Genomic DNA, 23,162 nt, shown 5'->3' on the forward strand with positions numbered 1-23,162 from the left:
GCCATGGTACTTATAGCCTATAGACTGACCCCTGGTGTTACCATGGTACTTATAGCCTATAGACTGACTCCTGGGGTTACCATGGTAGTTATAGCCTATAGACAGACCCCTGGTGTTGCCATGGTACTTATAGCCTATAGACAGACCCCTGGTGTTACCATGGTACTTATAGCCTATAGACAGACTCCTGGGTTTACCATGTTACTTATAGCCTATAGACTCCTGGGATTACCATGGTACTTATAGCCTATAGACAGACCCCTGGTGTTACCATTGGACTTATAGCCTATAGACAGACTCCTGGGGTTACCATGGTAGTTATAGCCTATAGACAGACCCCTGGGGTTACCATGGTACTTATAGCCTATAGACAGACTCCTGGGGTGAGAGTGAGCAGTGATAGATTCGATGGTTTCCAGGTTGCATAGGAGCCAATAGGAAGTCAAACACTTGCTCCCTATGTTGGTTGTCTTGGTTATTGTTGGGATTTTACTACAAACCCGCTTGAGGTTATTTCATCGTGACCCAATGAAGTCAAACTCTCGAAGACTCAACTCTTTCCTTCATATTTACAACTAGAACTTTGGTGAAATCTAGCCATGCCACATTACCAACCTCCTAAAATCCACATTTTACATTCCTGGGATGTTGATGTCTTCAGCAGAGCTGTGAGAAGAGAAATGGGTGTGATTACAGAGCATCAGTGCAAAGGAGAAAGAAGGAGGTGACAGCTTAACAGCCTCTCCTTGGTAACATGTTAATAGTTAATAGCTCCATGATTTACTCTCCCTGTCTCTTGTATTCTCACTGGGGCGTAGGCTGCACCCAAGGCCTTGAGCCTTCAGTTCATCACTTTGACTAGTTTTACTACAGTGCACTCTTGGAAAAAAAGGTTTCCAAAAGGGTTTTTCGGGTGTCACCATAGGAGAACCCTTTTTGGTTCCAGCTAGAACACTTTTTGGTTCCAGGTAGAACTCTTTTGGGTTCCGTGTAAAACCCTTTCCACAGTGGGTTCTTCTACATGGAACTCAAAAGGGTTCTACTTGGCTCTTTAAAGGGTTCTCCTATGGGGACAGCCAAAGAACCCTGTTAGGTCCGAAGGCTCCCGAGTGCCCAGCGGTCTAAGGCATTGCATTTCAGTTACCCTATCACCCTATCATGGCAGGGCCCCCAGAGACACACTGGTTTGAATCCAGGCTGTATCACAACCGGCCGTGATTGGGAGTCCCATAGGGTGGCACACAATTGTCCCAGCGTCGTCCGGGTTTGCCCGATGTAGGCTGTCATTGTAAATAAGAATATGTTCTTAACTGACTTGGTTAAATAAAGGTTAAATAAATATAACATATGGAACCTATTTTTCGAAGAGTGTGGTCCTGAGTGCGCATGCACTGCTCAGGGAGTGACCTGGGACTCTCTAAGAGCCAGTTTCTCTCTAAAAGCCACGACGACAGCAATTCAGGGAGTGACCTGGGACTCTCTAAGAGCAAGTTTCTCTCTAAAAGCCACGACGACAGCAATTCAGGGAGTGACCTGGGACTCTCTAAGAGACAGTTTCTCTCTAAGAGCCAGTTTCTCTCTAAAAGCCAGTTTCTCTCTAAAAGCCAGTTTCTCTCTAAGAGCCAGTTTCTCTCTAAAAGCCAGTTTCTCTCTAAGAGCCAGTTTCTCTCTAAGAGCCAGTTTCTCTCTAAAAGCCATGACGACAGCAATTCAGCTCTTCTGAGAAGGGAACAAAATAACATTTTATGGCTCATTGGCAACATGTGTGAGTGTCAGCTTAGAATGATGTAACGGATCATAATAATATGAATAAAAAGTGATTGTTTCCCTGGATCCATTTTCTAAGTGCTTTCATAATTTGTCCCCTTGCGTATTTTTCGTGTCAGCACTTACTGAAACCAGGAGGGGAAAGTACCGTTGATTTGAATTACATATTAAAACCTTCAAAACAGGATTTCCCCTTCTTTCTGGGATCTTTGCTTACAATCATATCATGATTAAATTACTTAATTGCACAGACATAAGTTAAAATGGTCTGAGTATGGAAGTGTTTTCCGTCATAATAACAGGACGATGAGGCATCAGCTCGTCACAATCCTTCAAACTGGCTCAAGCTGCTGAACAATCTCTTTACCCAAAGTAGAAAATGGTTCGCTGTTCTCCTTGCTCAATTGGCAGGTCTTCATCGTAAAATAAGAATTTGTTCTGAACTGACTCGCCTGATTTAGTAAAGGTTAAAGAAAGAAATATAAAAAATAAGTTGAAAGTTGTATCAGTTTTGTGGGAAGGGGATGCTCTCAGTGGGAGTAACTTCCAGATGGCAGGCAATGAATGTGTGTGTCGGAAACCCTAGACATATCCTCCGTAGAAGAGAGACACACACACACACACACACACACACACACACACACACACACACACACACACACACACACACACACACACACACACACACACACACACACACACACACACACACACACACACACAGTCTCAAAGCTCCAGACACCAACATCTGTTACGGTCAAGTGGTAAAGGAGGTGTAGACAGCGATAGCTGCTCCAGGCAAGCTCAAAGTATTTGAAAGAAAACCAATCCCACTTGAAACCAAGTCTGCTGGTCTGTCCACACCGACGGCGGCGAGGCCCTCTTAGTCCAGATCAGGTTTCTTTTCAGTGTGATGTATAAACACCTTTAAACACTTTATCAAACCGTGTCTCCTAAAGTGTTGTCTGTTCTGATGATCTGGCGTCTCAACTGAAGCACTTGGAGAACTTAATGCATTGTCTTTCCTGATGGAAGATGGTTGGAAACCTAACTGTGTACCGAACATAGGTTGTGAAGCGTGGCCTTCCTTTTGTTAGATCAAGTGAGCTGGAAAGCTTCTTGAGTCAGGGGTAAAGAGTTCACTTGACCTAGTATTTATTTAAAAACAAGGATCCACGTCAACGCTCTGTCTTGTTGAGCCAGATCCTATTAAGCTTGTTTTAGAGAGGGGAGTGGAGGGGAGTGGAGTGGAGGGAAGTGGAGAGAGAGAGAGAGAGAGAGAGAGAGAGAGGTAAGGGCTGTCTCTTCCTTGTCTGATCATATCTTGTCGGTCTAAAACGACGCTCTACAAAGATTCTGACCATAAATGTACAAAACCACTCATATTCCCATATATACAGGGCATCCTGAAAGTTTTCAGACTCCTTCACTTTTTCCACATTTTGTTACGTTACAGCCTTATTCTAAAATTGATTAAATAACAAAAAACTATCTACACACAACAATGACAAAGCCAAAACAGTTTTTTTTAGAAATGTTTGCCAATCTATAAACAATAAAAAAGAGAAATATCTTATTTACATAAGTATTCAGACCCTTTCGCTATGAGACTCGAAATTGATCTCAGGTGCGTTCTGTTTACATTGATCATCTTTGAGATGTTTCTACAACTTGATTGGAGTCCACATGTGGTAAATTCAACTGATTGGACATGATTTGTTAAGGCACACACCTGTCTATATAAGGTCCCGCAGTTGACAGTGCATGTCAGAGCAAAAACCAAGCCATGAGGTCGAAGGAATTGTCTGTAGAGCTCCGAGACACAGTGTGTCGAGGCACAGATCTGGGGAAGGGTACCTAAAAAAATTCTGCAGCATTGAAGGTGACCAAGAACCCGATGGTCACTCTGACAGAGATGGGAGAACCTTCCAGAAGGACAACCATCTCTGCAGCACTCCACCAATCAGGCCTTTTTGGTAGATTGGTCAGACGGAAGCCACTCCTCAGTAAAAGGTATGAGACAGCCCACTTGGAGTTTTTCAAAAGGCACCTAAAGGAATCTCAGACCACGAGAAACAAAATTCTGGAGGAAACCTGGCACCATCTCTACGGTGAAGCATGGTGGTAGCAGCATCATGGTTTTCAGCGGCAGGCACTGGGAGAGTAGTCAGGATTGAGGGAAAGATGAACGATTCTCATCCAGAGTGCTCAGGACCTCAGACTGGGGCAAAGGTTCACCTTCCAACAGGACAATGACCCTAAGCACATAGCCAAGACAACACAGGAGTGGCTTCGGGACAAGACACTGAATGTCCCTGAGAAGCCCAACCAGAGCTTGGACATGAACCTGACCAAACATCTCTGGAGATACCTGAAAATCGCTACTGTATGTAGCGACACTCCTCATCCAACCTGACAGAGCTTGAGACGATCTGCAGAGAAGAATGGGATGAACTCCCCAAATACAGGTGTGCCAAACTTATAGCGTCCTACCCCAGAAGACTGGAGGCTGTAATCGCTGCCAACGGTGCTTCAACAAAGTACTGAGTAAAGGGTCTGAATACTGATGTAAATGTGAAATTTCAGTCTTTTATTTTTAATACATTTGCAAAAATGTAGAAAATCCTGTTTTTGCTTTGTCATTATGGGGTATTGTGCATAGATTAATGAGGGAAAAACAACAATTTCATCAATTTTAGAGTAAGGCTGTAACGTAACAAAATGTGGAAAAAGGAGTCTGAATAATTTCCCTGTATCTAAGTGTAGACTGCTCTATCTGACTCTCATCAAATATTTCCCCCACCTGCTAAAACTTTAAACCTCAAGGCAAGTGAAGAACCAGGCATTATGATGAATTATGACAACAAACACATTTTTTCTTTTCTTTTTAAGTTCTAATTTTCTCAAGATTTACACAGGTGTGTATGTCTGGCACTAGGCCAACCTTTGTAAATGTCAACCAAATTCATGGTCCAATATGAAATTAATTTCACAAGAGTATCCCGTTACATTTTAAGTTGTATTTTCTGTATGCATTTTAAGTGATTTATGTGCTTTTCACCTGGCCTCTGGATGGTGTGTTATAACTAGGGCGAGGAGTGTTACCTCCCAATGCAACATATCCAGGAAAAACTCCTGGTCCTGCTATGGGCTATACCTCTACCGTTTCCTGGTCAGGAAATAAGAACCTTACTTTTACTCAGTTGAGTACTTTTACTCAGTAGTTGTTTCCATGACAACTTGTCAAACACTTCTTTCTCTCTTCCTGTTCTCACAGAGCACCATTAGAAATTGCTGAGACGATCCACTGGGTGCTGTACCAGAGACGACCACCGGTACTTAAAAAAAAATGATAACGATGAGGGCCCTGGGGCCACGGAGGGCCTGTGTTCTGCTGGGTGTGTTCCTCCAACTGCTGTTGTTGCTACCAGACACCACCTCTACAGACTCCATCGCTGCAACCTGGAACCAGAGCGGACCCCGACTAAAGCTCTCACACACAGGTAGGCATCTCTGTTATTCACCACTCTAACTTAGGGCTAGTTAACTATCGTGCTGGTGGGCTACTTACTTATTTCACACACAGATCAGCATTTCATCTCTGCCCCGTTTTACTCTGAGCACCTCTGGTCCTCAAGGAGTGGGTTGCTCTGTTCCTCAACACAGCAGAACCTCTGGTCATCAAGGAGTGGGTTGCTCTGTTCCTCAACACCGCAGAACCTCTATTACTCAAGGAGTGGGTAGCCCTATTCCTCAACACCACAGAACCTGTGTTCATTGACACATGCCTATAGGGCCAGGAGGCTTTCCTGACCATAACCCTGACCAGAGTTTGTATCCCTGTTCCTCAACCCAACAGAACATCTGGTTCTCAAGGAGTGATTATACCTGTTCCTCAACACAGCAGAACCTCTGGTCCTTAAGGAGTAGGTATCCCTGTTCTTCAACACCACTGAACCTCTGGTTCTCAACGAGTAGAACCTCTGGTTCTCAACGAGTGGGTATCCATGTTCTTCAACTTCGCAGACCCTCTAGTTCTCAACGAGTATGTACCCCTGTTCTTCAGCACCACAGAACCTATGTTCCTCAAGGAGTAGGTATCCTTGTTCCTCAACACCACAGACCCTCTGTTCCTCAAGGAGTAGGTATCCTTGTTCCTCAACACCACAGTCCCTCTGGTTCTCAACGAGTGGGTATCCTTGTTCCTCAACACCACAGTCCCTCTGTTCCTCAAGGAGTAGGTATCCTTGTTCCTCAACATCACATACCCTCTGTTCCTCAAGGAGTAGGTATCCTTGTTCCACAACACCCCAGACCCTCTGGTTCTCAATGAGTAGGTATCCTTGTTCCTCAACACCACAGACCCTCTGTTCCTCAAGGAGTAGGTATACTTGTTCCTCAACACCACAGACCCTCTGTTCCTCAAGAAGTAGGTATCCTTGTTCCTCAACACCACAGACCCTCTGGTTCTCAATGAGTAGAACCTCTGGTCCTCAAGGAGTGGGTAGTTTTGTTCCTCAACACCGCAGAACCTCTGTTCCTCAAGGAGTGGGTAGTTTTGTTCCTCAACACATCAGCACTGCTGGTTTTCATCCTTCTCTTCTAATTACGGTATATGTGTTGATTCAGACTGATTCCTAATTTCCTGTTGATAGATTGGAGCTATTGTATAATACCATTGTGTGCCAGGGGAAAAGGAGGGGGAAGTTGGTGGAAAGGGTTTTATTAGGATATTGTTTAAACTCAGTGAAGTAACATCTGAAAAGCACGTAGGACCGACACAGCAGGACCGCAATCCTGTTTTCCTAATTATGTCACCATGGCGATCCCCAACACACACATCAGCAAATGACTTTGTTCTCATTAGCTTAGTGAATTTAGCACAGCGTTTTTATAGTTTTTATAGTGACTATTGTTGTGCGACTGGCAGACTATCCAGGTATTATAGTTAGATTAAGGAAGTTCATTAATGTTGCTGTTGTTGTTTCGCAGTACTGTAGTTACATGTAGCTGGGGGGGACTGTGGCAGCCAGGTTCTCTTCAGGTTTATTAGTCTTGATACTCAGAGATTTTATAGCTTATAACTCTTGTCACGGTTATGGTCAGGAAAACCTCCTGGCCCTATAGCCATGTGTTACTATATATGACTATCATTGACTGTCAATGACTGTATATGACTATCAATGACTGTCTATGACTGTCAATGACTATCTATGACTATCAATGACTATCAATGACTATAAATGACTATCAAGGACTATCAATGACTATATATGGCTATCAATCAAAATATATGACTATATATGACTATCATTTAATATATATGACTATATATGACTATCATTTAATATATATGACTATATATGACTATCATTTAAGATGACTATATATGACTATCAATCAAAATATATGACTATATATGACTATCATTTAATATATATATGACTATATATGACTATCAGTTAATATATATGACTATATATGACTATCATTAAATAAATATGACTATCATTTAATATATATGACTATATATTACTATCAATCAAAATATATGACTATATATGACTATCATTTAATATATATGACTATTTACGACTGTCAATTAATATATATGACTATTTATGACTATCAATGAATATATATACGACTATTTTTGACTGTCAATAAATATATATATGGCTATTTATGACTATCAATGAATGTATATATGACTATTTTGACTGTCAATTGTTTGTTTGATGGGGTGCTGTCCTCAGATAATAGCATGGTTTGCTTTCGCCGTAAAGCCTTTAAAAAAATCTGACACGGTGGCTAGATTAACAAGATGTTAAACTGTATTTTGGTGTATTGCACTTGTGATTGTATGAAAGTGAAATATTTCTAATCATTTTTTAGGATTTTCGCGTTCTGCAATTTCACCGGATGTTGTCGAAACATTCCGCTAGCGGAACCCCTAGAAAGACAGGAACCTAGGAAGAACCCTAGAGAGGAACCAGGCTCTGAGGGGTGGCCAGTCCTCTTCTAGCTGTGTCGGGTGATCAATGACTATAAATGACTATACAGTGGGGCAAAAAAGTATTTAGTCAGCCACCAATTGTGCAAGTTCTCCCACTTAAAAAGATGAGAGAGGCCTGTAGTTTTCATCATAGGTACACTTCAACTATGACAGACAAAATGAGAAAAATACATCCAGAAAATCACATTGTAGGATTTTTTATGAATTTATTTGCAAATTATGGTGGAAAATAAGTATATGGTCACCTACAAACAAGCAAGATTTCTGGCTCTCACAGACCTGTAACTTCTTCTTTAAGAGGCTCACTATACAGTATATGACTAAAAATGACCTATCCATGACTTCAGATGGGACAAGAGCTTTCTTGGTCCGGTCATGTGATCGTTAAAGTGATAATTTGAGATTTTAACAATGAGGCCTTTTATCTACTTCCCCAGAGTCAGATTAACTTGTGGATACCATTTTTATGTCTCTTCCTTCAGTTTGACAGAAATAAAATTTGATTTGATTTGAAGTTCCTAACTAGCGTTCATTCATTGCCAATATCCCGAACTATCCCTTTAATTAAACTAGATCATTATTTCAGCAATATGGCATATGAACCCGGGGGATTATTGTGTAATAACTCTTGACTAAGGGCTGTTGTTAGGTCTGAGGTGAAGCCATCCTGATGAAGGAATTCGCCCTGAATCAGAGAAAAGCTGTTGGTCTCGTCATGTTCATATGCAGAGGTACGTTGGAGATCAAAGAAATATATAAATGCAACATGTTACACAAATCAGAATAGCACACAACAAGGTTTATATTAATAACCCCGACTGTACCAAACCAAATGCTAGGTAAGAAGTATAATAAATTATTTCTACTCACTTTTGTTCCCGGGGGGAGATTAAGTTTCTGACTGGTCTGCGGGACAGTGGATACGCATTGATACTTGAAATGGAATTATTGCATCGTGGCATTTTGTATTTATTATCGTCTATATGACTCTGAGGAGTGGCCAATCCTCATCTGACCCTGGCGGGTGAACAATGTGACAATCAATCAGCATCCAGGATCCAAATGTGCTGTTTTATAAGTAGGCTACATTTACTATCTAGTTTCATGTCCATCTGTCATGCTGGTGTGGTATAATCTCTCCCTGGAGGGTGGGCTTGTATTAGTATGATACCTGCTAGGAAAATATCCTCTCTAATCAGTCATTTATTTTTGTCTGTCAGGCCTGTCTCTCTGTGTATCTGTCAGGCCTGCCCCTCTGTGTGTTTGACAGACCTGCCTCTCTGTGTGTTTGACAAGCCTGCCCTTCTGTGTATCTGACAGGCCTGCCTCTCTGTGTATCTGACAGGCCTGCCTCTCTGTGTATCTGACAGGCCTGCCTCTCTGTGTGTCTGACAGGCCTGCCTCTCTGTGTATCTAACAGGCCTGCCTCTCTGTGTATCTAACAGGCCTGCCTCTCTGTGTGTCTGACAGGCCTGCCTCTCTGTGTGTTTGACAGGCCTGCCTCCCTGTGTGTCTGTCAGGCCTGCCTCTCTGTGTATCTGACAGGCCTGCCTCTCTGTGTATCTGACAGGCCTGCCCCTCTGTGTATCTGACAGGCCTGCCTCTCTGTGTATCTAACAGGCCTGCCTCTATGTGTGTTTGACAGGCCTGCCTCCCTGTGTGTCTGACAGGCCTGCCTCTCTGTGTATCTGACAGGCCTGCCTCTCTGTGTATCTGACAGGCCTGCCTCTCTGTGTGTCTGACAGGCCTGCCTCTATGTGTATGTGACAGGCCTGCCTCTCTGTGTGTTTGACAGGCCTGCCTCTCTGTGTATCTGACAGGCCTGCCTCTATGTGTGTCTGACAGGCCTGCCACCCCATGTTGTACTATAAATCTAGCCCTAGGGATTATGGTTTGTGGGTGTGTGGTCAGAGGTTTGTGTGTGAATGATAACATCCTGCCCTCCCCCTCCCTCAAAATGGGTCGGCCGGACTGGGTTCCTGAGGTCAATCTCTGGGGTTAGAGAGAGAGTCAAGAGAGGGGTTAGAGAGAGAGAGAGAGAGAGAGAGAGAGAGAGAGAGAGAGAGAGAGAGAGAGAGTCACTTTTCTCTATAAAAAAAAGAGAACGAAATACATCTCTCCATAGCAAGAGGGGTTCCTCTGCAAATTTCACAGCAATTCCTCAAAGAACCCAAAGCAGATACACTTTGTCATATGACTGACTGTGCCTCTTTCAGTTACATTTGAGTTAATGGGCTAGAACTGCACCTGTTTGATGCCGCAATTCAATTGGAAGAAAGCTGCTGGTAACTAATAAAGGTCTTTAAATCGATCAATTGAACGAACGAACTGGTCATGTTAATTGTGTTCCTCAGGTTTTTTTGTTCCAAGCCATCCAAGCGTCTTACTCTCTCTAGTCTGAACCATGATGTGAATGATGATATGATCACAGACTGCTTGTTGGAGTCAAAAGACTGTACCACATGGGCGGTAGGTAGCCTCAAGGTTAGAGTGTTGGGCCAATAACTGAAAGATTGCTAGTTCGAATACTGGAGTCGACAAGGCAAGGATTGTTTATCTAGTGCTGTGTCTTTGAGAAAGGCACCGAAGCTTAATTGCTCTACAATGGTGACCCTGGCCGTGACCCTGGCCGTGACCCTGGCCGTGACCCTGGCCGTGACCCTGGCCGTGACCCTGGCCGTGACCCTGGCCGTGACCCTGGCCGTGACCCTGGCCGTGACTCAGGCTCGGAGTTGGGATATGGAAGAAATACATTCCATTGCAAGCAAATTTAAACACCCCCCCCCAAATGACTGTTATCTGTGATTGCTAAACTCTTGTAAAAAAAAAAAAAAGGTGCTATCTAGAACCTGAAAGAGTTCTTCGGCTGTCCCCCTAGGATAACCCTTTGTGTCTCCACGTAGAACCCGTTTGGGATCCATGTAGGACACTTATCACAAAGGGTTTTTACATTGAACCCAAAAGGGTTCTACCTGGAACCAAAAGGAGTGTAGGTCTGGGGAGTGTGTGGTGGAGTCAGGTACTGTCAGCAGTGTAACTCACAACAGATTGTCATTACGGCTGATGGTTTTATTGTTATTACAGCTGATGGTTTTATTGTCATTATGGCAGATGGTTTTATTGTTATTACAGCTGATGGTTTTATTGTCATTACAGCTGATGGTTTTATTGTCATTACAGCTGATGGTTTTATTGTCATTACAGCTGATGGTTTTATTGTCATTACAGCTGATGGTTTTATTGTCATTACAGCTGATGGTTTTATTGTCATTACAGCTGATGGTTTTATTGTCATTACAGCTGATGGTTTTATTGTCATTACAGCTGATGGTTTTATTGCCATTACAGCTGATGGTTTTATTGTCATTACAGCTGATGGTTTTATTGTCATTACAGCTGATGGTTTTATTGTCATTACAGCTGATGGTTTTATTGTCATTACAGCTGATGGTTTTATTGCCATTACAGCTGATGGTTTTATTGCCATTACAGCTGATGGTTTTATTGTCATTATGGCAGATGGTTTTATTGCCATTACAGCTGATGGTTTTATTGTCATTATGGCAGATGGTTTTATTGCCATTAAGGCAGATGGTTTTATTGCCATTAAGGCAGATGGTTTTGTTGTCTCTGAACAGACTTCACTGCTTTTGCTTTGTTAACTTCTTATGTCAAAAACCCTGCCGATAGGTAGATGTGAACACAGTACACACACCGGCCATAAACCCTGCCGATAGGTAGATGTGAAAACTGTACACACGTCCTCACCGGCCATAAACCCTGCCGATAGGTAGATGTGAACAAAACACAGTACACACACCGGCCATAAACCCTGCCGATAGGTAGATGTGAAAACTGTACACACGTCCTCACCGGCCATAAACCCTGCCGATAGGTAGATGTGAAAACTGTACACACGTCCTCACCGGCCATAAACCCTGCTGACAGATGGATGTGAAAACTAATACTTCTTCTTTCAACTGAAATTCCCCTTTTTTGTGTTTTTGACGAGAAGGTTTGACTGGAAGGTGGGTTAGGACCAATGTAAACAGTGCTGCAGTGCAGAATGACTTCATGTCTCTGCGTTTCCACGTCCCAAATGACACCCTATTCCATTCACAGCATAGAGCGTTACTTATGTGCCCTAGTCAAAAGTAGTGCACTATGTAGGAATAGGGTGCCTTTTGGGACACAGATGTGTCTCGGGCCAACAACACAAAGTTGATGAGAACTTCACACACCCTGCTATCATTTTGACAGCTGCTCCTTTGACAGAGTCTGCTGAAGCACACACACACACACACACACACACACACACACACACACACACACACACACACACACACACACACACACACACACACACACACACACAGACAGACAGACAGACACACAACACAGAGACACACACACACACCCCCACAGACAGACAGACACACACACACACACAGACACCACACACACACAGACACACACTCCATGCAAACACACACCTCCGCTCACAACCGCTAGACGAGAGATAGCGGGGGTTATTACAGTACATCAGTCAAACACACATTCTTCATGTTTCTCATTTACACAGACTGGAGAGAAAAGACAAACATTTCAACATGGTGGAATCAAATGTCAAATCCATTACCTTCACACACAATAAACAGGAAGCAATGAGGAGAGGAGATGAAGAAGAGGAAGAAGAAGATGAAGGAGAAGGGTCAAGCATCTTCTCTCCAAATCAAATCAAAGTTTATTCGTCACATTGCGCCGAATACAACAGACCCTACAGTGAAACGGTGACTTAACCAACGTTTAAGAATTTGAAAGAAAAATAGAAAAAAAAGTGTTAAGTTAAAAATAGAAAATTATAGTAACAAATAATTAAAGAGCAGCAGTAAAAGAATAATAGCGAGGTTATATACAGGGTGTTACGGTACAGAGTCAATGTGGAGGCTATATACAGGGTGTTACGGTACAGAGTCAATGTGGAGGCTATATACAGGGTGTTACGGTACAGAGTCAATGTGGAGGCTATATACAGGGTGTTACGGTACAGAGTCAATGTGGAGGCTATATACAGGGTGTTACGGTACAGAGTCAATGTGGAGGCTATATACAGGGTGTTACGGTACAGAGTCAATGTGGAGGCTATATACAGGGTGTTACGGTACAGAGTCAATGTGGAGGCTATATACAGGGTGTTACGGTACAGAGTCAATGTGGAGGCTATATACAGGGTGTTACGGTACAGAGTCAATGTGGAGGCTATATAAAGGGTGTTACGGTACAGAGTCAATGTGGAGGCTATATACAGGGTGTTACGGTACAGAGTCAATTTGGAGGCTATATACAGGGGGTACCGGTACAGAGTCAATGTGGAGGCTATATACAGCGTGTTACGGTACAGAGTCAATGTGGAGGCTATATACAGAGGGTACCAGTACAGAGTCAATGTGGAGGCTATATACAGAGGGTACCAGTACAGAGTCAATGTGGAGACTATATACAGGGGGTACCGGTACAGAGTCAATGTGGAGACTATATACAGGGGGTACCGGTACAGAGTCAATGTGGAGGCTATATACAGGGTGTTACGGTACAGAGTCAATGTGGAGGCTATATATAGGGGTACTAGTCAATGTGGAGGCTATATACAGGGGGTGCCGGTACAGAGTCAATGTGGAGGCTATATACAGGGGGTGCCGGTACAGAGTCAATGTGGAGGCTATATACAGGGGGTGCCGGTACAGAATCAACGTGCGGGGGCACCGGTTAGTTGAGGTAATTGAGGTAATATGTACATGTAGGTAGAGTTAAAGTTAAAACAAAGAGTAGCAGCAGCGTAAAAGAGGGGTCTGGGTAGCCCTTTGATTAGCTGTCCATGTGCAGGAGTCTTATGGCTTGGGGGTAGAAGCTGTTAAAACCTCTACTGGATCGGTGTCCCCCCTGCGGGACGGTTAAGCTAACGTAGGCTAATGCGATTAGCATGAGGTTGTAAGTAACAAGTACATTTCCCAGAACATAGACATATCTGATATTGGCAGACAGCTTAAATTCTTATTAATTTACCTGCACTGTCCAATTTACAGTAGCTATTACAGTGAAAGAATGTGGACGGGCTCAGTCCTCCTTTTCCTGTCGTCCGCAATCATCTCCTTTGTCTTGATCACATTGAGGGAGAGGTTGTTGTCCTGGCACCACACGGTCAGGTCTCTGACCTCCTCCCTATAGGCCGTCTCATCGTCGTCGGTGATCAGGCCTACCACTGTTGTGTCATTGATAAACTTGATGATGGTGTTGGAGTCGTGTTTGGTCGTGCAGTCATGAGTGAACAGGGAGTACAGGAGGGGACTGAGCACGCACCCCTGAGGGGCCCTTGTGTTGAGGATCAGCGGGACGGATGTGTTGTTACCTACCCTTACCACCTGGGGGCGGCCCATCAGGAAGTCCAGGATCCAGTTGCAGAGGGAGGTGTTTAGTCCCAGGATCCTTAGCTTAGTGATAAGCTTTGAGAGGCACTATGGTGTTGAACGCTGAGCTGTTGTCAATGAATAGCAGTTTCACATAGGTGTTCCTTTAGTCCAGGTGGGAAATGGCAGTGTGGAGTGAAATAGAGATGGCATCATCTGTGGATCTGTTTGGGCGGTATGCAAATTGGAGTGGGTCTAGGGTTTCTGGGATAATGATGTTAATGTGAGCCATTACCAGCCTTTCAAAGCACTTCATGGCTATGAACATGAGTGCTACGGGTCGGTAGTCATTTAGGCTGGTTACCTTAAGTGTTCTTGGGCACAGGGGCTATGGTGGTCTGCTTAAAACATGTTGGTATTACAGACTCAGTCATGGACAGGGTGAAAATGTCAGTGAAGAGACTTGCCAGTTGGTCAGCGCATGCTCAGAGTACACGTCGTGGTAATCCATCTGGCCCTGCAGCCTAAGAATGTTGACCTGTTTAAAGGTTTTACTCACATTGGCAACAGAGAGCATGATCACACAGTCGTCCGGATCAGCTGATGCTCTCATGCATGCTTCAGTGTTACTTGCATCGAAGTAATTTAGCTCGTCTGGTAGACTCGTGTCACTAGGCAGCTCGCGGCTGTGCTTCCCTTTGTAGTCTGTAATAGTTTGCAAGCCCTGCCACATCCGACGAGTGTCGGAGCCGGTGTAGTACGATTCAAATTTAGTCCCGTATTGATGCTTTGCCTGTTTGATGGTTCATCGGAGAGCATAGTGGGATTTCTTATAAGCTTCCGGGTTAGAGTCCAACTCTTTGAATGCAGCTCATCCCTTTAGCTCAGTGCAGATGTTGCCTCTAATCCATCTGGTTGCTTCCTCTAACCACTTTTTTTTTATTGATCTAGTCACTGGTGCTTCCTGCTTTCATTTGTGCTTGTAAGCAGGAATCAGGAGGATAAAATGATGGTCAGATTTGCCAAAAGGAGGGGGAGGGAGAGCTTTGTATGCATCTCTGTGTGTGGAGTAAAGATGGTCTAGAGTTTTTTTCTGTCTGGTTGCACATTTAACGTGCTGGTAGAAATTTGGTAAAACGGATTTGAGTTTCCCTGCATTAAAGTCCCCGGCCACTAGGAGCGCCGCCTCTGTATAAACGTATTCCTGTTTTCGTATGGCCCTATACAGCTCATTGAGTGCCAACATCGGTTTGTGGTGGTATATAGGCAGCTATAAAAAATACAGAGGAAAACTCTCTTGGTAAATAGTGTGGTCTACAGCTTATCATGAGATGCAAAACATTGAGACTTCCTTAGATTTTGTGCACCAGCTGTTGTTTACAAATATACATAGGCCGACGCCCCTTTTCTTACCAGATATACATAGGCCGACGCCCCTTTTCTTACCAGATATACATAGGCCGACGCCTCTTGTCTTATCAGATATGCATAGGCCGACGCCCCTTGTCTTACCAGATATACATAGGCCGACGCCCCTTGTCTTACCAGATATACATAGGCCGACGCCCCTTGTCTTACCAGATATACATAGGCCGACGCCCCTTGTCTTACCAGATATACATAGGCCGACGCCCCTTGTCTTACCAAATATACATAGGCCGACGCCCCTTGTCTTACCAGAGGCTGCTGTTCTATCCTGCCGAACAAGCTTCAAACCCACCAGCTGTATGTCATTCATGTCGTCGGTCAGCCACGACTCAGGGAAACGTAAGATATTACAGTTTTTAAATGTCCTGTTGGTAGGATATACATGCTCGTAGTTTGTCTATTTTATTATGGATTGATTGTATGTTGGCTAATAGGACCGATGGTAAAGGTAGATTACCCTCTCGGCATCGGATCCTTACAAGGCACCCGGACCTTTGTCCCCGTCTCTTTCTCCTGCTAATGACGGTGGCGAGGGCCTCGTCGGGCGTCTGAAGTAACTCCTTCCTGTCTGACTCGTTGAAGAAAAAGTATTCCTCCAGTACGGGGTGAGTAATCTCTGTCCTGATATCTAGAAGCTCTTTTCAGTCATAAGACGCGGTGGCAGAACAAAATGAGTTACACAAGTTGGTTACGGGATCGTAAAGCGACAGCCATCTCCTTCAGCACCATCTCCATCTCTTCACCGATCAGAACATCTCCCTCTCTTCACCGATCAAAACATCTCCCTCTCTCCACTGATCAGAACATCTCCCTCTCTCCACTGATCAGAACATCTCCCTCTCTTCACCGATCAGAACATCTCCCTCTCTCCACTGATCAGAACATCTCCCTCTCTTCACCGATCAGAACATCTCCCTCTCTTCACCGATCAGAACATCTCCCTCTCTTCACCGATCAGAACGTCTCCCTCTCTTCACCGATCAGAACATCTCCCTCTCTCCACTCTTCAGCACCATCTCCCTCTCTTCACCGATCAGAACATCTCCCTCTCTCCACTGATCAGAACATCTCCCTCTCTCAACCAATAAGAACATCTCCCTCTCTTCACCGATCAGAACATCTCCCTCTCTTCACCGATCAGAACGTCTCCCTCTCTTCACTGATCAGAACATCTCCCTCTCTTCACCGATCAGAACATCTCCCTCTCTCCACTGATCAGAACATCTCCCTCTCTCCACTGATCAGAGTGTGAAAGCCACAGCTTATACTCATCCGTCCACACGACCCTAAGACATGCACCCATCAGTTAATTAACATCATTCTTCACCCCTCTTTCCCACAGCAGTTCTGCTTTCTCTCTCAGTCCTGACGGGTTCATTAGCCTGCTGACACACAGCTTTCCTCCCATCTCCCATCTCCCATCTCCCACCTCCTCTCCTCTCCTCTCCTCTCCTCCTCCCTCTCCTCTCCTCTCCTCTCCTCCTCTCCTCTCCTCTCCTCTCCTCTCCTCTCCTCTCCTCCTCCCTCTCCTCTCCTCTCCTCTCTCTCTCCTCTGGTCTCCTCTGGTCTCCTCTGCTCTGCTGTGTTCACTGTGTCATCCCTCCACTCTCACTCTAATCCACTTCACCTTGTTACTGTGGTGATACAGAGGTCAGGGGTCAGGGGTGAGGAATCACATAAGTCACTCCACCATAGTCAGGCCATGCACAGCCTCCCCCACAAGGTCACATTCCTACTACACACTGATTCCTCCCTTTCTCTCCTTTCCTCTCCTCCTCCAATCCATTCCAGGATCCATTCCCCTCTAATGCCAGACCAATAGTTATGTAGACGTGATGAATGCCCATTAGAGACCCACAGTGGACGTGTCATAATACCCATAAAACCTAGCGGTCAAACAGGGAAATGGTTCCAATCGTTTTTCCACCGTTCATTTTTTCCCACAGGGAATCTTATAAATATTTAAAATAAGGACTGTGTTTCGTGTCGGCCTGGCATGACATTTTGATAAGCGTGTAAATATGTCAGACAAAGTGACTTTTATCAATATATTTATTTACTCTCAGATTTAAAAAAATGCTAATAAGTATCAAAGTAGACATCATGCAAGAATACAACTCCCTGCAAGCTCCTCCACGTCATCTCTAACTGACACCGTTGCTAAACAGATATTGTGTCAATTTAAAACTTGGTGGTAGTAGTAGTGGTAGTGAAGGGAAAGGAGGATACCTGGTCAGTTGCACAACTGAAAGCATTTCAAACTAAATGTGTCTGAAACAGAGATGTGCGGGGGGGCTGCCTTAAACGACCTCCATGTCATCGGCGCCCAGGTAGCAGTTGTTGTTGGGGGTTAATTGACTATTTCAAGGACAGAATTCAGATTTTTCCACCTTGCCGGCTCGGGGATCTTTCTGTTACTGGTCAACTGCTGTTCACCCTGGTGAGGGATGGTAGTGATGGTAGGTGATGGTAGTGATGGTAGGTGATGGTAGTGATGGTAGGTGATGGTAGTGATGGTAGGTGATGGTGAATGATTGTGTATGACGGTGAGTGATGGTAGTGATTGTAGGTGATGGTAGTGATGGTAGGTGATGGTAGTGATGGTAGGGGATGGTAGTGATGGTAGGTGATGGTGAATGATTGTGTATTATGGTGAGTGATGGTAGTTATTGTGAGTGAGGGTGAATGACGGTGAGTGATGGTAGTAATGTCTAGTGGTGGTAGTGATGGTGACAATGGTAGTGATGGTGAATGATGGTAGTGATGGTAGTGAAGGTGAATGAAGATGAGTGATGGTACTGTTGGTAGTGATGGTGAATGGCAATATTGATGGTAGTGATGGTGAATGACAATATTGATGGTAATGATGGTGAATGACGGTGAGTGGCGGTAATGATGGAAGTGCTGGTGAGAGATGTATTGATGGTGAATGATGGTGAGGGATGGTAGTGATGTGAGTGACGGTACCGATGGTGAGTGATGGTGATGGTAGCGATGGTGAGTGATGGTGAGTGATGGTATTGATGGCGAGTGATGCTGAATGACAGTGAGGGATGGTAGTGATGGTGAGGGATAGTAATGATGGTGAATGATGGTCAGTGATGGTGGATTACAGTACTTATGGTGAGTGCTTGTGAGTGATGGTAGTGATGGAGTCTAATGAGGGGTCTAATGAGGGGTCTAATGAGGGTCTAGAGAGAGAGAGAGAGAGAGATCCCCCTCTTCTTCTCCCATGTGTGTGTGTCTACTCTGAGGGTAAATAGTGTGTCAGTGGAAGCGAGTGCATCAACCCTCCCAGTCTCTGTCACTAAAAGCACAGCGGAAACCAAGGTTGCATCCCAAATTGCACTCTATTCCATTCATAGTGCACTACCATAGGGCTCTGGTCAAAAGTAGTCCACACTATACGGAATAGCTTGCCGTTTGGGACGCACATCAAAGTGGCATGACTAAAGGGTAAATGGGAAAAATGTTGCAAATGTCTGAGGACATGGAGCAATCTCAAGGACCCTTAGCAAGCATTCCAGCCCTACAAGAGGAATTTAATGAAGGGTAGAATGGGAAATGGGCCATGGGGATGGGATGTCCATAGAGGCAGTGTGTGTGTGTTTCTGTGTGTGTGTGTGTCTTTCTGTGTGTGTGTGTGTGTCTTTCTGTGTGTGTCTTTCTGTGTGTGTGTGTGTGTGTGTGTGTGTGTGTCTTTCTGTGTGTGTGTCTTTCTGTGTGTGTGTGTGTGTGTGTGTCTTTCTGTGTGTGTGTGTGTGTGTGTGTGTTTGTTTGTGTGTGTGTGGCTTTCTGTGTGTGTTTGTGTGTGTGTCGTTTCTGTGTGTGTGTCTTTCTGTGTGTGTGTGTGTGTGTGTGTCTTTCTGTGTGTGTTTGTGTGTGTGTGTCGTTTCTGTGTGTGTCTTTCTGTGTGCGTGTGTGTGTGTGTGTCTTTCTGTGTGTGTGTGTGTGTGTCTTTCTGTGTGCGTGTGTGTGTGTGTGTCTTTCTGTGTGTGTGTGTGTGTGTGTGTGTGTGTGTGTGTCTGTTTAAAACAGCCATTCAACTCTATAGTACAACGAGGTCCCATGATGTCACTTCCTGGCCCCAGATCCCAGTGTAAATCTGATAAGAGGGGAACGTGTGTCTGTGTCAACTGTGATGAATCAGTCCAGTAGCAGGACAGGTAACCATGTCTTTCCACACATCATTTTGTCCTGGAAGCAACAGCTTCAGCAACAGCTAGATGGATATGAGGCGCTGGCTATACACACGGATAGTTATGACGTGAACTATTTCACTTTTGAGGTATTTATTTCTTTAACGAACAAAAAATTGCATGTTTTGTACCCATATGTTTCCCTTGGTCAGGCTTCTGAACCTGATCCTCTATACCTAATGACTTTCTATAATAGGGTTACTGCTACATAGTCTGATCGGTCACTAGAGTGCACCATCTCACACACACACACACAGAAAGACACACACACACGCACACAGAAAGACTCACACACAGAAAGACACACACACACACAGAAACACACACCACACACACACACACACACACACACACACACACACACACACACACACACACACACACACACACACACACACACACACACCACACACACACACACACACACACACACAGAAAGACACAGACAGACACACACACACACACACACACACACACACACACAGGACACACACACACACAGTCTGTCTGATTGGTCACGTACACTACGGTCCACCATAACACGCAGGGTGTTGCAGCAGAATAATGGGAATCAGAGAGGCTGAACAATCTGATTGGCACCAGGTCTAACAGCCCCCTAAGGAGACTCCGTAAAACAAACACTCCCATAGGCCTCTGGTCAAAACGAGTGAACTAGAGGGGGAATAGGGTTCCATTGGGGAGTATCTAGACATCATACTGTATCTAAATACCAATCACTAGCCTGGTTCAGATCATACTGTATCTAAATACCAATCACTAGCCTGGTTCACATCATACTGTATCTAAATACCAATCACTAGCCTGGCTCACATCATACTGTATCTAAATACCAATCACTAGCCTGGTTCACATCATACTGTATCTAAATAATAATCACTAGCCTGGTTCACATCATACTGTATCTAAATACCAATCACTAAAGCCTGGTTCACATCATACTGTATCTAAATAATAATCACTAGCCTGGTTCACATCATACTGTATCTAAATACTAATCACTAGCCTGCTTCAGATCATACTGTATCTAAATACTAATCACTAGCCTGGTTCAGATCATACTGCATCGAAATACCAATCACTAGCCTTGTTCACATCATACTGTATCTAAATACCAATCACTAGCCTGGTTCACGTCATACTGTATCTAAATACTAATCACTAGCCTGGGTCACATCATACTGTATCTAAATACTAATCACTAGCCTGGTTCACATCATACTGTATCTAAATACTAATCACTATAGCCAGTCTGACTTGACGGAGGAAAGGCATGCCGCTGTGTTGACCTGACGATATTGGCAAATCAACAAGAGTCACAGTCTCCACACACATGCATACACATTCACACAGTTAGATTTTTGTGTGTGTGAGGTGTGAGTGTGTTGTTTGTGTGTGTGCGTGTGTGTCCGCGTGTGTGCGTGTGTGTATGTGTGTGTGTGCGTGAGTGTGTTGTGTATGCGTGTGTGAGGTGTGTGTGTGCGTGTGCGTGTGTGTGCTAGTGAGGTGCTGTATGTGATTGAGAGAAAGGAGATCAGTGTTTTTGAATGCTTTATGGACCACTACTCTGTTCTGCTTCCCTCTGACAGCTGTGTTTATTCACACTCATGCAGCGTGGAGTAGACACACACACACACACACACACACACACACACACACACACACAGACGGAAAGACTCATATCTCCTGGATAAAGTGAGTAAATAAATAACTTTAATCAGATTGATATTGATCTCTGCTGATGACTGATATGGGCTGTTATTCTTCAGTAGCAACACGTTGTTCCTATTTAACTCATCTCGGTTACCCAGAAGTCAAATTCTCTGAATATTTCCACAAGGGATTTTTTTTTATTTGGCCGACTTAAACGATAAAACAGCAATGTCATGCAGCGATACGAGAGGAGAGGACCGTTTCTGAATTATGAGCCACTACAGAGGGATTTAGTTAAGCCGTGATTTAAAGTGTTTAGCTTTCAGTGGTAGCCTATATTAACCTTAATATACGTTTACGTTTTGATGGCCTGAAAAGAAAGTTAAAGAAAACTTGGCGATTACGAGTTGGAAAGGCATCAAAGCCAATCGAAGTCACCTTTCTGTTTATTTTTGAAAACCCTGAATTAGCATTAGCTAGATGCTGGAATCCATGCTGAGGTAAATTATAGATATATTATTATAGTTCGGTTTCAAGACAAACATCAGACGATTAGTGGAAGATGTGGAGACATGGAGATCGTCCCAAATGGCCCCCTATTCCCTATATACAGTAGTGCACTACTTTTTACTGGAGCCCTATGGGGCCAAATGTAGTGTACAATATAGTAGATAGGGAGCCATTTTGGATGGAGGCTAGGGGCTAATTTTAACCCTCATCTAGGGGAGGAAGGAGAGAGACAGACAGAGACAGGAGTCCAGACTGGAGAATGATCTTCAGGGAGCTGTCATCAGACTGTCTGTACAGAAGCACCTTGTGACAGTTTGCGGATCTTTGAATGTGTTGCTGTTCATAACTAACGTTTAGATTGACGTTTAAATTTGATGTGACGCAGAATCTTCAGTTCACTCTTCCCTTCTCTTTCGTCACTGCAATTAGAGCAGAGAGAGAGAAAGACAATGGAGAAAGTGTAAGAGAAAAAGAGGGAGAGTGGGGTGATGGAGCGAGGAAGGAAAGTGAGAGAGCAGGCGGTCGAGAGAGGAGAGAGAGAGAGAGTGAGAGAGAGAGAGAGAGAGAGAGAGAGAGATCTGTTTGTCCATCCCTTACTCTTGTGTCCTGTCTTGTTAGACTCAGAGAGGCGAGGTGACCCTCTCAGTCTCCCATGCCACACCTCTGAGGATAATAAGCTGGGGTGAGAGTTCAATTCTACACACAGAGAGAGAGAGAGAAGGAGGGAAGAGAGAGAGAGGATGGAGAAGGAGGGAAGAGAGAGAGACAGAGGATGGAGAAGGAGGGAAGAGAGAGATATGGGAGTGATGGAGAGAGAGAGAGAGAGAGATATGGGAGTGATGAGAGAGAGAGACAGAGAGAGGAGAGAGACAGAGAGAGAGAGAGAGAGAGAGAGAGAGAGAGAGAGAGAGAGAGGATGGAGAAGGAGGGAAGAGAGAGAGAGAGATGGAGAGAGAGAGACAGAGAGAGATGGAGATGGAGGAGGGAGAGAGAGAGAGAGAGAGAGAGAGAGAGAGAGAGAGAGAGAGAGAGAGAGAGAGAGAGAGAGAAAGAGAGAGATGATGGGAAGGAGGGAAGAGAGAGATATGGGAGTGATGGAGAGAGAGAGACAGAGAGAGGAAAATGGAGTCTGTCTGAGGAGGTCTGTTCAACTTCAAAGCTTCCTTT

General features: G+C 44.3%; 1 protein-coding gene across 1 annotated transcript in view; it reads left to right on the forward strand.

The window, feature by feature from the left end:
• LOC112255082 (semaphorin-3D) overlaps positions 1-23,162 on the forward strand; it is a 121,760-nt gene that overhangs the window by 38,647 nt on the left and 59,951 nt on the right. Inside the window, exon 2 of the mRNA XM_042323733.1 lies at positions 5,045-5,270. Within this exon, the coding sequence (XP_042179667.1) occupies positions 5,117-5,270 (154 nt within the window). The 5' untranslated portion in view covers positions 5,045-5,116. The remainder of the gene's footprint in view (positions 1-5,044; positions 5,271-23,162) is intronic.

Source organism: Oncorhynchus tshawytscha, linkage group LG07 (assembly GCF_018296145.1).
Source record: "Oncorhynchus tshawytscha isolate Ot180627B linkage group LG07, Otsh_v2.0, whole genome shotgun sequence".
Lineage (NCBI taxonomy): Eukaryota > Metazoa > Chordata > Actinopteri > Salmoniformes > Salmonidae > Oncorhynchus > Oncorhynchus tshawytscha.